Source organism: Vicugna pacos, chromosome 26, assembly GCF_048564905.1.
Source record: "Vicugna pacos chromosome 26, VicPac4, whole genome shotgun sequence".
NCBI classification, from domain to species: domain Eukaryota; kingdom Metazoa; phylum Chordata; class Mammalia; order Artiodactyla; family Camelidae; genus Vicugna; species Vicugna pacos.
The window spans coordinates 2,156,574-2,169,614 of record NC_133012.1 but is presented as its reverse complement, the minus strand read 5'-3'; the positions used below and the strand labels follow the sequence as shown (position 1 = coordinate 2,169,614).

The 13,041-nt window shown below is 44.7% G+C and overlaps 1 protein-coding gene across 2 annotated transcripts in view; it reads left to right on the top strand.

The window, feature by feature from the left end:
• The first annotated feature begins 341 nt into the window (after positions 1-341).
• The window catches only part of PSD3 (pleckstrin and Sec7 domain containing 3), a 398,292-nt gene continuing 385,592 nt past the window's right edge, over positions 342-13,041 (top strand). Inside the window, exon 1 of one of the 2 annotated variants that reach the window (XM_072950169.1) lies at positions 342-511. In XM_072950169.1, coding sequence (XP_072806270.1) covers positions 484-511 — 28 coding nt within the window. In that variant the 5' untranslated portion in view covers positions 342-483. The remainder of the gene's footprint in view (positions 512-13,041) is intronic. The other variant, XM_072950168.1, reaches the window with a different exon arrangement.

Below are 13,041 nucleotides of genomic sequence, written 5' to 3'. Positions count from 1 at the left end.
GCGGGAAGGGGAGCCGGGCCCGCGCCTGCCCCTTCCCCCCGCTCCCTCTCCCCCCTCCCCCTCGGCCAGCCCCTCCGCCTCCCCGTGGGGCCCGCCCTCAACCTCCCCGCCTCGCGCCCGCCCCCGCCTCCGCCCCCGCCCCCGCCCCCGGGCCTGCCCCTCCCCCTCCCGGCGGGGCACCGCCCCCGCCTCCCCTCCCACCCCCCGGGGCACGGCCTCCCACGCCCCGCCCCACGCCCCGGCCTCTCCTCCCCGCCCCTCCCCGGCCCCCGCCCCCATCGCTTCACGCTCCCCCTCCCCTCAGACCCGCCCCTCCTCCCCGTCCCACCTCGACTCCGCCGCCGTCCCTGGACCGCCGCAGGGCCGCAGCCTCCGCCAGGGAGCGCGCTCCTCGGCCGCCGCTCGCCGGCGTCCCGGGAGCCCGACAAAGAGCGCGCCGCCCGCCCGCAGTCGCGCCCTGAGGCTCCGGCGGCTCGGCGGGCGATGGGAGATGGAAGGAAGCGACGCCGCGGTGAGGCGCGAGCCGGCGGCGGGGGCGGGGCGGGGCGCTCGGGGCCGTCGGGGCGCCTGTGCTCCGTGGCTGCCGGGTCCCCCGGGGTCCCGGGCGCCTGGACGTCGGGGTCGGGAGCCGCTTCCTTTCTGCCCCCGCTCTTTGTGTGGGTGAGCAGCCGGAAGGCTCGCTCGGTGGGGCGGCGGTTTGTGGGGTTTCACTTGGACCCCCGCCTTCCAGCCGGGGGGCCGGGCACGCCTGGGCGTCGCGGGGCGGCCCGAGGGAGGGCGGGAGGGCGGGACGGCACCCGGCTCCCGGTCGCCGAGTGTGGGACCCTCACGTTTCTGTCAAGAGAGCAGAGAAGTCCCGCGCGGCGAGCGGGCGCGCTGACCGGGAGGAGGGTTCCGTGCCTTGGAAGACGTTGCCCTAGTTCAGTTTTACATGCATTTAACTTTATCCGCGGTTTTCTGCCGAAAGTTCTGGCAAATGATGTTCTGAGATTTAAAAATAACAGGCACCACCCAAGGACGTGGGTTTAGAATGCTGCCGGTGGCCTAAATGACAAATTGTGGTTTTACCATTGCCCTCGGGGGACGTGATGGGCACGAAGATGTCATTTTCCACGGACAGCCGTGACGAGGGTTTCCACTCCGGGATGACTCTTGAGTGGGTCCAAGAGTTGGTGTAGGGAAGAGGAGATTTGGAAAATTCCTGTCAATGGGGTTCAGGGAGCAAATGCTTCAATTCATTAAACCTAACTGAATATCTGCAAAGAATTTTGCAGAGCCCTGTAGCCAGGTGAGTGTGACAGGCCTTCTGCTGTCAAGGAGCTTGCTCTCCAGGAGAGACTTGTGCTTAGAGGTGATGATGGAGGAACCCAGAGGTGGCAGAGGTTCTGGTCCAGCCAAGGGCCTGGAAGTTCTCTGCAGGGAGGTTTAGCTGGGCCCTGAAGGGGAAGGTTGGAGGGGCTTTCACTGTGTGGGGGAAAGGATGCTCCCTGCTGAAGGAAAGGAAACGCACTTTCTGTCTTCTTCCAAGAAATACTTTACTGCCCTTTCTGAGAGTATTTACAGATCAAGACTTACTCTTTTCAAAAGTCATTCAGTTCCTCTTCAGCACCTAAAAGTGCAACATGGCGCTGCAGAACCGGCAAAACAATGCAAGATAAACGGACACCTTCAGTGGCTTGATGCATGTCCTTCTACAACTTTCTATATCCACCCACAAATCATCACGGATATCTGTGTTTGTGTTGTTTGTAAGATATGTTGTTAACGAACACTTGCACTAAAAGGAGCAGAGTAGTTCCGTGGAAAGTACTTGGACCAGTAGGTAGGACACCTGGCTTGTAGGTTTTGTCACCAAGTGGGTGAGTTTTTGCCAGTGTCTTGGGCACATCATTTAACCACCTGTAGCTGAAATTTCTTCTTGTATAGGACAAGGGGACTGGGTAGACAGCTGGTTTTTCAGAGCCTTCCAGCCCCAGCAGCTTACGATTTTCTGCCTAAACAGAGATATGCGTTCCTTATTCAGTGACGCGCTCTCAACTTCACTTGCTGAATAATCTCTCAGGTTGTATGTTCTGTGAACGGATCAGCGCTCTCATCCTGGCCATGGAATGGGGGAGAGTGACTGAAGCTGCACAGCTAAAATGAGCGTATTTTAAGGTGAAGTTCCACAGTTGAATGTTATTTTTAAAAATACAAGTGTAAGAAACTTGCTTTGCACATCTGAATGCGTGTTGGCTTTGAAGGTTTTGTTGACACTGTTCACTTCTTTTGTGACCAAAGAATAATACAGACTTTACTATGGACATTGTAATAAGAGGCTCAATTTTGCTTTTAATTAAAGTAAAAATGAGCAATTAAAAAAATGGGAAACCTTGGAGATCCTTAGAGGCTACTACATCTTGGGAATTTAGAAATAAAAATAATACAGGATAGAAGATTAGCCCTTTGAAAAAATGAAAATTCAGAGAGTTTTTTCTATTTGCTTTCTAAAACCTTAGTATTTATATGTTTGCTGACACTGATGGAAAATGAGTGGGATTTAGCCTGGCATTACATTAAAAAAACACGTCCAAGGCATTACTACTTTTAGAGGTGAGGATTTTTGTTTTTTTTTAAAAGAAATTCTGGAGTTATCTGTCATACATTATTCATAAACTAAGACACCAGTGTGATAATAGATTCATCTCAGTCTTGGTTAAGAAGTTCCGAGGCAGTAATCATGTGAAGGTTAAAATATGTTTTTGTGCTTTGAGGTTTACCTGAGGTAATGCTGTCGTTCGGCAGTTATGAAAAGAGCATTTCTTTGGGCTTGGATTGGATTAGAGGGTGAGTAATGGATGGTGATCCTTCCCAATTTTTAGAAAAGAATTCAGACCTGATTGAGGGGTAGGCAGTCTGTGCGAAGAAATCCGGGGATCAGTAGGTGCTCCCCTCCAGGAGCATCCGTGTCTGGACGGCTCATGCTGTTTGTGGTATCGTTTGCAGATTCAGAGATTTGCTGGGAGGAATTTTAGCAGTGGCCTGATATTTTTAAGGTTAGGGTTAGGGTTAGGGTTACCTTTCCTGTGCCTCTGAGTTGCAAGACCATCTTCCAAAGACATTTTCCACACACACCAGCTTTAATAGTTTCAGTTGTAGCGGCTACACGGGCCCTTTACAGTGGGGAAAAAGGATAATTTTCAGCATGTAGTTAACAAGTTATTCTTAAATCCATTTCCCAGATTTCCATGCCTCATTCAAAAATCAGGTGTAACCTCTTGACACTGATAATGACTCTGCTTCTGCTATCTTATTTATATAAAAATAGCACGTGTCCCCACGCTCCCTGTTTTTCCACTGTGCCCAGAAGGTCAATAAACTGGGGCCCCGTTGGTGGCCGAGTGGGCAGGACTTTGTTGACACTCCAGGGCACAGAGGTCATGAGGTGTTTTCTCTCTCTGGGAAGCTTGTGGTGGGAGGGAGTGACCAGCCGCTCCCCCTCCTCCCTGCGTGCGCCAGGCCCCGCCGCCCCGGGGCCGACCACTCAGTTCTCGGGGCTTGTTTAACTGTGAACAGCCATCTAGTTGGAAACTCCTGTTTCTCTGGTCACAGATCCGTGAGATGAATGAGACTAATTTGTACATGTTGATGCATATTTCTGAGAGTTTATCCTTGGAATTAGGGACTTAGGGTCATGGAAAAAAAATGAACATTTTGATGAGCCTGAGGCTCTTTTCTTACACAATAGTTTCTTCTTACATTGTAGATTCACGGGGGTTGTCTGAGAAGCAGCATTTTCCTTTAAGTTTCACATTATGGCCCAACTTTGGAAAATGCTTATTTTATGTGGCATTTTCAAGCATGATGTATTGTTACAATCACAGAGAGTATTTATTGAGATCTTACGATATGTTTTAATACAGGTCTGGTCCCCAAGACAACCTCAGGAGGATAGTTGTCTCCATTCTGAAGTCTGGAGAGGTTAAGTAACACAGCCAGAAAGTGGCAGAGCTGAGACTTCAACTTGGCAGTCCAGTGTTCTTACCCACCATTTTGCTTTTATGTCCTCAGAGTTAGTATGGTGTGTTGCAGAAACTGGGTTTTTTGACTCTCAGATTCTCTGGGTCTTGGAATCTGAAATTGGATGACTAATTCATCAGCAACCATTCTTTTAAATGTCTAAAGGCTTAAATAGTGGGACCAGGATTGTTGTTTGGCTCAAGAGATGGAAATTGTGTATTTTTCTTTCAACAACACATGTCGTGTCTAAGGGGATCCATAAAGGGATTAGGTGAGGAGCTCCATGTAGTTATAAGTAGTTATAAGCAGATTAATAACTTAAAATTGAATGTCAAGCTCACCTCTTATAACTTCCAGTTAATCACCTGATGGATATGATCTCGACTTTTCTACAACAGTGGGTGTTGATATGGAAGTCTGCTTCTCCTTGTTTTTTCTCCCCATGAGCTGGGACTTAGGCTATTGCGAAAAGGGGTCTGAAACAATGAGGAGGAGAGTGGGGAATGAGCCGAGGGCATTCATAAGAAGATCTGGCAGCACCTGCTCCCTGTTTCTCTTGCCTTCTGTTCCCAGACTTCTGCTACGAAGTGAATGATAGAAATGGAGCAGCTTGGTTCTTCCTGTGGCTCTTTGGTCTGTGGACAAAGGAAGTAGAAACATTTGAATAGAAGCAGCTGTAGTTTCTTTTGTTTGGCCTTCAGGGAATTATTGGTTAAGGGCCAGTGAAACTGCTTTTCTCTGTGTATGAAAACTTACGGGCTTTTTTGAATTTCATTTTTCAACAACTCTTACTTTCCAAGAAGTTCTCTGATAAGCACAGTAGTATAGATTGAGTCACAGGACTCCAAGGGAAGGGGAAATCTGGGTATAAGAGTGAGTGGCACAGACAGTGCAATTGGATGATTGCTGCCTTTGTGACTATGTTATTTTCTAGCAAAATTATATTGGGGAAATACTGAGAAATGGCAGCAGGCCCTGTGATCTTCCAGAGCATGTCCCCAGACCTTACCTTCACGTGTCAAAAAGCTGTAGGTAGTGAGTGTTTGAAGAAGCAAGATGTTTCTCCATGGGTCTGACACTTTTCATTTGAATATCCGAGTTCCCTTTGGGGCAGGTTTTTATATTTTTCAGCTTCATTTCCAAAGGGTTCTTGAGCTGCCGACCCCATCTGCTGATGCTTCTTTCTTCCTATAAAAATCTTCCATGTAGAAAAAAAATCCTATTGCATTCCACAAGCGTCTATATCAGGGCGGAAACTGAAGTATAGGTATTATATGCTATTCATTCATTCATTCATTCATTCAGCAGATATTAAGTGCTTATCATGTGCCAAGCTCTGTTGGGCTCCAAAAAGCCTTGTCTGCGGACCATTGAGAAAACCTGTCAAGAACATTTAGAGACACTCAGATCCTATTTCTGAGAGTCAAACCTCACAATCTGTAAATACTGAAGCCACTGTATTTAAGAACTCTTTCATAGAATCAGTGAGTTGCTGTCCAAGTTGTTCAATAGAACTTCCTGCGATGATGGAAATATTTTATTTCTGTGCTGTCTGATATGGGAGTCAGGAGCTGCATGTGACCACTGAGAGCACTTGAAATGTGGCTAGTGAGATATAGGAACTGGATGTTAAATTTTATTTAATTTTACTGAACTTAAGTAGCCTCATGTGGCTAGTGGCTGATATGTTGGACAGCACAGCTCAAGAGTAGAAATGCTTTACTAGATGGCATTGGTTGTCTTGGGCATTCATTTCCCACTTGACCACCTGGTTGCTTATGGTGTGTTTGCCGACTGGGCTTTGCCAGGTTTTTAGTTTTGCACATATTTATCCCATCATGTCTGATAGGCACAAAAGCAGTGAGAGTGTACTGGGATCTTAATGGAAAATGAAAGAGGTGATAAAGTCATTAAAAGTGATGAGAACAAGAAAAATGTACTCAACAGTAAGAACTATTCTAAAAAAAACAAATTGTGTAACTATACAAATTGTGTAACTATTTATTTTTTAAAAAGAACAAATTGTGTCGTGCAGTTGACAGTACTCAGCAGTGGAGGTGAAGCTTTTGATAAAATGGGAAAACTTGAGTGTCTGGCTGTGAGTTGTTTGAGAGCTTACAGAGATGGTGAGAACGCTGCCTTAGGTCGACCTGTCTGTGGCAAACTGTGAATGTCCCACAGCTCCCAGCCCCCTTTGCATCTGCACAGCACCGCAGTGGGTACCTGGGTGGGTAGTGCTGGATATCCACGTGGCTAAGGTCTTTCCTGGGACCCCTGCAGAGGTACCTAGGAGGCCCAGTAGATTTTCAAAGCAGATGAAGCTGAATAGGGAAGATTCTTGAATAGCATAAATATTGGCAAGGAATGTGCCTGGTTTTAAAACTGCATGTGAGTAGAGGTGCTTCAGACTGCAGAACGGAGGAAAAAATCTTCCTCTTTGTCCCCAAGTACTTTTCAGTGACAAGTCTGGGAGGTAGACAGTCACATTTACAGACTCCAGGGTTTCTTCAGGGCCAGGCATGCAGGAATAGCCTTGAGTATAGCATGTGTGAAATCATGAGCGAATTCTTCTGGGTATGCTTCTGTTGGAATACATTACTATTTTGAGTTTTATAACTCGTGGTGAAAACACAATGGTATCAAGGCATAACACTGCAAAAATATGGGGATAGAAAGAGGAGAAAGAATAACATGTATTCTTTATTTATTATGTGACAGGCACTGTGTGAAAGTGTGTGTGTGTGTATGTGAGTTATATATTCTTGTATGTTCTTTACAGTATTGTAAGCTAGGTGGTCTCTCCATTTTCAGAGGATAAAATTGAGCCTCATAGACATTAAATGGGATTCTTTTTTAAAACAACTTTATTGAGGTAAAATTCACGTTTACAACTCTTCCCTTTAAAGTGTACATTCAGTGATTTTTACTACATTCACAGAGTTGTGTGTTTAGAGCATATTTATCACCTAAACAAACTTTGGACCCTTTAGCTGTTGCCCCTAATCCCACTACTGCCGCATGCCCTGACCAGGAAGTCAGTGCCCTACCTTCTGTCTCTGTGAATTTGCCTGTTCTGCACATATATACGTGGAATCATACCACATGTGGCTGTTTGTGACTGCCTTCTTTCACTTAGCAAAAGGTGTTCAGTGCTTAGCTACATTGCAGCACATAACAAAAAGGACTTCATTCTTTTTTATTGCTGAGTAATACTCTGTTGACTAGCCAGGCCATGCTTTATTTATTTATTCATCAGATGGTGGTTTTTGCCTCTCGTTGATTTCTAGGAATAATGTTGCTGTGAGCATTTATGTACAAGTGTCTGTGGGGATGTGTGCTTCCAGTTCTCTTGGGTCTGTACCTACGAGTGGGATTGCTGGGTCATGTTGTAGCCCTGCGTTCGAAACTTGGTGGAATTGCCAGACGGTTTTTCCCGGGGGCTGCACAATTTTACATTTCTGTCAGCAAGTGCTTCACATCCTCATCAACACTCGTTTTCTTTCTGATTTTAACCAACTTAGTGTTAAGTGGTATTTCATCCTGGTTTTGCATTTCCCTGATGATGCTGAGCATTATTTTCATAGGCTTGTTGGCCATTTGTCTATCTTCCTTTGAGAAATATCCATTCAGATCCTTTGCCCTTTTTAAAATTGGATTATTTGTCTTTTTATTATTAAATTGTAAAAGTTCTTTATTCTGGATGCAGGCCTTGTGTCAGCTATATACTTTGCACACATCTTCTCCCATTCTGTGGGCTGTCTTCACTTTCTTGTTCCCGTCCTTTGAAGTGAGGTTCTTTATCTTAAGCAAAGCACAGGTGGGCACAGCACACTGCGAAGCCCTCACATATTTGTTGAAGTCAGTTGACAAAAATTTTTAAAATGCTTTTTGTCATGAATATCATCCTTTTTGGTTCTGGTTGGAAAAAAGGATGGATTTAACCTTTGCCTAAGCTACTTAGGAGGATTGCAACACTCAGGATTTGAGACCTTCGTGTGTATTGAAGGAAATCTTGGAAGTTGTTTCACTGGAGGCTTTTATGTACAGAAAGTAGAGCTTTCCTCTAGGATTAGACAGAGAACTGCAAAAGGAAAAGGACACCCTGCCTGGAAGACCTCTCGATCTTTTAAGGTCCTGTGATTTTATGATCTAAATAGTGTTTCCCAAACTTATTTATCACAAGCATCACCTGGTGTTAAATTTCTAGGGCTGCCTGAAGGTCTGGTTCAGTAGCTCTGAAGGGCACGTTTCATAATCACCCTATGTGATTAAGATCAGGAACCCTTGAGAAACTCAGATTTAAGCTGGTGGTGATCATGACCTTTTAGTGGTTGCCCCTAGAACTTAATTAGACTCTTCAGTGGGTGTGGTGTCCAGGTGGCAGACATCCCTCACTGAGGGTGATTATAAAGAGCTGATCCAGCCAGTCTGACTACTTTGCTTACCTGAGCTACTGATCTTGATCCAGCTCAACCCAAATTCTCTTCCCCTCCCCTCCTGTAGTAGAGATGGTTCCACTGTAAAAATTAAAACCAGGTTCACAAACATTTTCAAGTCACAAGGTTGCCACCATCTTCTTGAAAGTATTCCTCCTTCCCCCTTTTCCTCCCCTTCAGGCTTTGTTCCTGTCTCTCTACGATTGCTGACTCCCTGGCAGCCTCACATAGCCACACAGATCTCCATGAAACCCAGCCCAATGAGAAAAAATCATGGAAAGAAAAGTAGATCACATTTTGCATAATCCTTATACTTTGCCTGTTTTGGGTGGGTGGTCAGGGCCTCCTAAAGGATTTGATAAATGTGAGGTTGGGCCAGTGCCATTTGACAGGGGCAAGGAGGCTCGTATGCCTGCGTCACCAGGCAAGGGGCAGTGCAGTGTATGGTTAGAGTGGGGCCTGGAATCTGATGGTCTGATTGCATCTGGCTCTGCCATCTTCCGGATGTGGCACCTTGGGTAAGTTGTTTAGTGATGGTTGAGAGGGGCTTAGAACAGTGCCTGCAGTGAACCAGTGAGTGGCCAGTGGAAGTGCTGGGGGGTAGGTTACACTTACCTGGGTGGGAGGTGGAATTATTTTCATTCTTAAAGTCACACAGCTGTTAAATGGTGAGACTGGTCTTTCTTGTTCCCTGTACTCTGACTGTCTGCAGGTATGCTGCGTGGCAGCTAAGAGGAAGATTCTAGTGCTTGGAATGGTGCTTTGGCACATAGTAGTCACTCAATAAATGTATATTCAGTGAATGAGTTAAACACCGCAAGCTTTGAATAGCACAACCCAGGAACCCTTCCAAGGACACATGAACAGAATAGGGCTCTGACACCAACCCGGGTCTTGTGGTGGAGGAGCATTTCTGAGCGAGTGGGCTTCTGGCCAGATCACTTTTTGCCACTGGCTTCACTGTCTGGTCTTGTTTTCCCCGCTTCACAGACAGCGTTCCTGGGCTGTATTTAGCGCCCCAGGTGTGTGGCTTTCATGACAGCTTTCTTGCAGCCTTCTTGCTAGGGCGCAGAAGATAAGAGTGGCGTGTAACTGTGAACTTCCCCACACAGGTCATGCCCTCCAGGCAGAGGCGTTGGGTAGAAGGAGGTTAGCGGTGTGGGCTGTGTCTGCTGTGCGACGTAACGGTGTCAGAGACCTGACTGGTTTCTTCTTCTGATTTTATCGTACTTTTCCACTCTTGACTCATTCCTTCCTACCTTTCCTGTATGGCTTATGTGTCAGTTGATTGTCTCTTGTGTTGATGGGTCCTATTTGGAAAAAAAATTAATAAAACACAGCATTAATATTCTAAAACTGGAGCTTAAGTAAATACATATTTCCTTTAAAAATATGTATTTTAATTTGATTTTATTTGTATATTTTTATATATTTAAAATAATTTGATAGGTTGAGAGTAAAGTCAACATTTTAGAAACAGTACTAAAATAAATATATCTGATTATTTAGCTGGTGAGAAAGTGTTTTAATTTATAAAATCATTATTTATCAAGAAGGATCACAGGGAGTTACAAGGATAATGGTAATTTCCTGGGTATATGGGGTAATTGCATCATGAATCTTTATAAATGACAAGTATTTTATCAATTTTATTTTGCCCTATTTAGTAAAAACAATTTAAAAACAAACCATTGTTGGTAGAATTCTCTTATGGTCATTTAATGACTTGTTTCTAAAGTGTTCTATTTAGCTTTCATGGAAACAGCTCTTTCCTTTCATGGAAATAACTTTCTTGTTACACTCATATACAATTGCTTTACATAATATTTGCGGTTGGCTAACTGGAGGTTGGTTAAGAGCTTCTGCTCTGTTTGCAACTTTTGAAACAGAAGCCAGCCTGGCATAGTATGTGAGGATTGTTAAGGTAGAGAAATTAGAACGCTTTCCGTTCTGTTTTAAAATCAGTTTTGGTTTTATCTGCCTCATATCACTGCTGTTTGTGTATAGAGTTACTTCACTCCTAAATAATTTATTTCTGCATCCTAATGTTTTTTGAAATTATTTTGCTTTTCTTTTTCCTGGAAGATACTTTTAAGTTCTTTTAAAATGTGGTTTATAAAAATATGACCCACCCATGTGTATCTGTTAAGTGAGTGCATTGCTAAAGTATGACACAGTAATAACAAAAATTTTTTTCTGTCTCATTCTTGAGTCCAGAGGTTCACTGAGAATAGGTTACACCCAGATTTTATACATCATTAGGACATTAAGTGCTTTGTACTTTGTGTCATAATTTCTCTGTCATTTGAGGAAATCGAAGTCCATTATATTGGCTGGGTGACTTTGACCTGCTTCAGGAAGGGTGTACGTAATTGAGACCCACCTTTTCAGTATGCTCTGGTGAAGCAGGAGCTGGGTTTTGAGAAATCCTAGTACCTTCGGAGTGTCTTAGAGTATCTCTCAGTTTAGAGAACCATTTCTTTACAATTATTCAGGTTTTGTGTGAGGTTAATTTAATTTTCAAGTTGGAGCAGCTTTGTTTTTTATACAACATCTTAATACGTATATGCACACATAGTACCCTGTTAAAAGTAAAATATAACCCTTTTCTAAGGCTACAAGATCTAAGGCTACAAGATTCTAAGGCTACAAGATCTAAGGCTACAAGATCTAAGGCTACTCATAGATCATATGCAGCTCTGTATCACTGTCATCTTTCATTCTTCATATATTCATTAAATAAATATTTATTGAGTGTCTCCTGTGTGCTAGGCATTATTTTAAGTACTGGGGATATTGTGGTCAACAAAATAGACCAGAAGTGTTTACTCTCGCAAGGTGAGACAGATTCTGTATATGTGTGTGTGTGTGTTTGTGTGTGTGTGTGTGTGTGTGTGTGTGTGTATAAATGTAGTACTTTGGGGAAATACAAAGCAAATGAGGGAGGTTAGGATTTGGGAGGGAGCTGAGATTTTAAATAGGATGGTCAAGGATGGCCTCCCTGAGGTGGCTTGTTGATGAAAGGCCTGCAGGAGGTGAAGGGAGCCATGTGGCTGTCTTGGGGAAAGAGAGGACAGCAAATGCTAGTCCTGAGGCGAAGGCATGTGTCCCGCCTTCCAGGAACTGCAGGACCAGCATGGCTGGAGTAGAGTAGGCCGGGAGGAGAGCAGACACCACCTCCTGTAAGGACACCGGTTCTGTAGGCTGTCGCAAGGGCTTTGGCTTGTACTTAAGAGTGAGCAGAGAAGCTGGTGGAGAGTTTCACATAACGATGGGACAGGATCTGGCTTGCGTCTTAAGAGGATGCATTGCTGCTGTATTTTGTGAGACTAGACCTCAGTGGGGAAGGGGAGAACTAGGGAAACCAGTTAGGAGGCTACTGTATTAATAGGTGAGCGATGGTGATGGCTTGGACCGGTGTGGTATGTTTTGAAGGTAGAGTGGGAAAGACTTCCTGATTGGATGTGAGATGTGAGTGAAGGAAGTCAGTGGTGAAGTGCCAGGGTTTTGGCCTCGGTAGCTTGAAGGGTGGAGTTGCATTAATTAAAGGACAGGGAGAAGCTTGTTTTGGGGGGAAAGACCAGGAGCTCAGTTTTGGAGATGCCCACCAGGCAGTGGTAAGTTAGTCTGGATTTCAGAAGAGAGGTCTGGGCTAGAGATAAACCTTTGGGAGTCGTCAGAATGTAGAGACTGGATGAAAAGCACAAGGGAGTGAGTGTAGATAGAAAAGAAAAGAGCTCAGGACCAAGAACCTGGGCTGCTTCTGCGCTGAGGTTGGGGAGATGAGCTATAGAACTAGGGAAGGAGAAAGAAGAAGCTGCTGATGAGGAAGGAGGACAACCAGGAGGGTGCTCTGTGTTGGGAGCCAAGTGAAGAAACCGTTTCCAGGAGGATGAGTCAGATACTGAAGAGGGGACGTAAAATGAGAGTGGAGAATTGACTTAGGGATTTAGCAGTGGGAGGTCACCAGTGAGCCTGACAGCGGCAGTTGTGGCGGAGTAGTGGGGACCTAAAGCTGGTGGGTGAGGGATCAGCAGCAAACGGGGAGGGAATGGAGGTACCACACGTGGACAAGTACTTCAAGGAATTGTGCTGTAAAGAGAAGGTGATAAATAGAGCCAGAGGGAAAAGTGAGGTCAAGAGAGACTTTAAAATGGGGAAAATAACAACATGTTTGGGAAAAGACAGTAAAGAGGGAAAAAGGAATGATCTCTCTTGTAATTGAGCGTGAAAAACTTTCAGAAGAACTTCAGGTTCATTTAAAACAGCTAGTCATTTAGCTTTACTGTTGCAAACACTAATTTTTGTTAATGCAGTCTATATTTTCAACATACAAAGTTCTTATCTTCCTATTGCCATCAAAAATCAAACCTTTTTCTTTTGTCTGAGCCTTTAAATAAATGATTTTTCAGGATGGATAGTTTCTGTTCATCTGTTCATCCTAAGGGAGCCCCGAGTTCTGCATCAGCATGCGTGAGCCTACAGTTACTCTGTCCACGCACTTTCAGTAACTGATGATCTTTTATTTAAAATACTTTTTACAAAAATTTAAGTATAGTTGATTTACAGCGTTGTGTTAGTTTCAAGTGTAGCAAAATGATTCAGT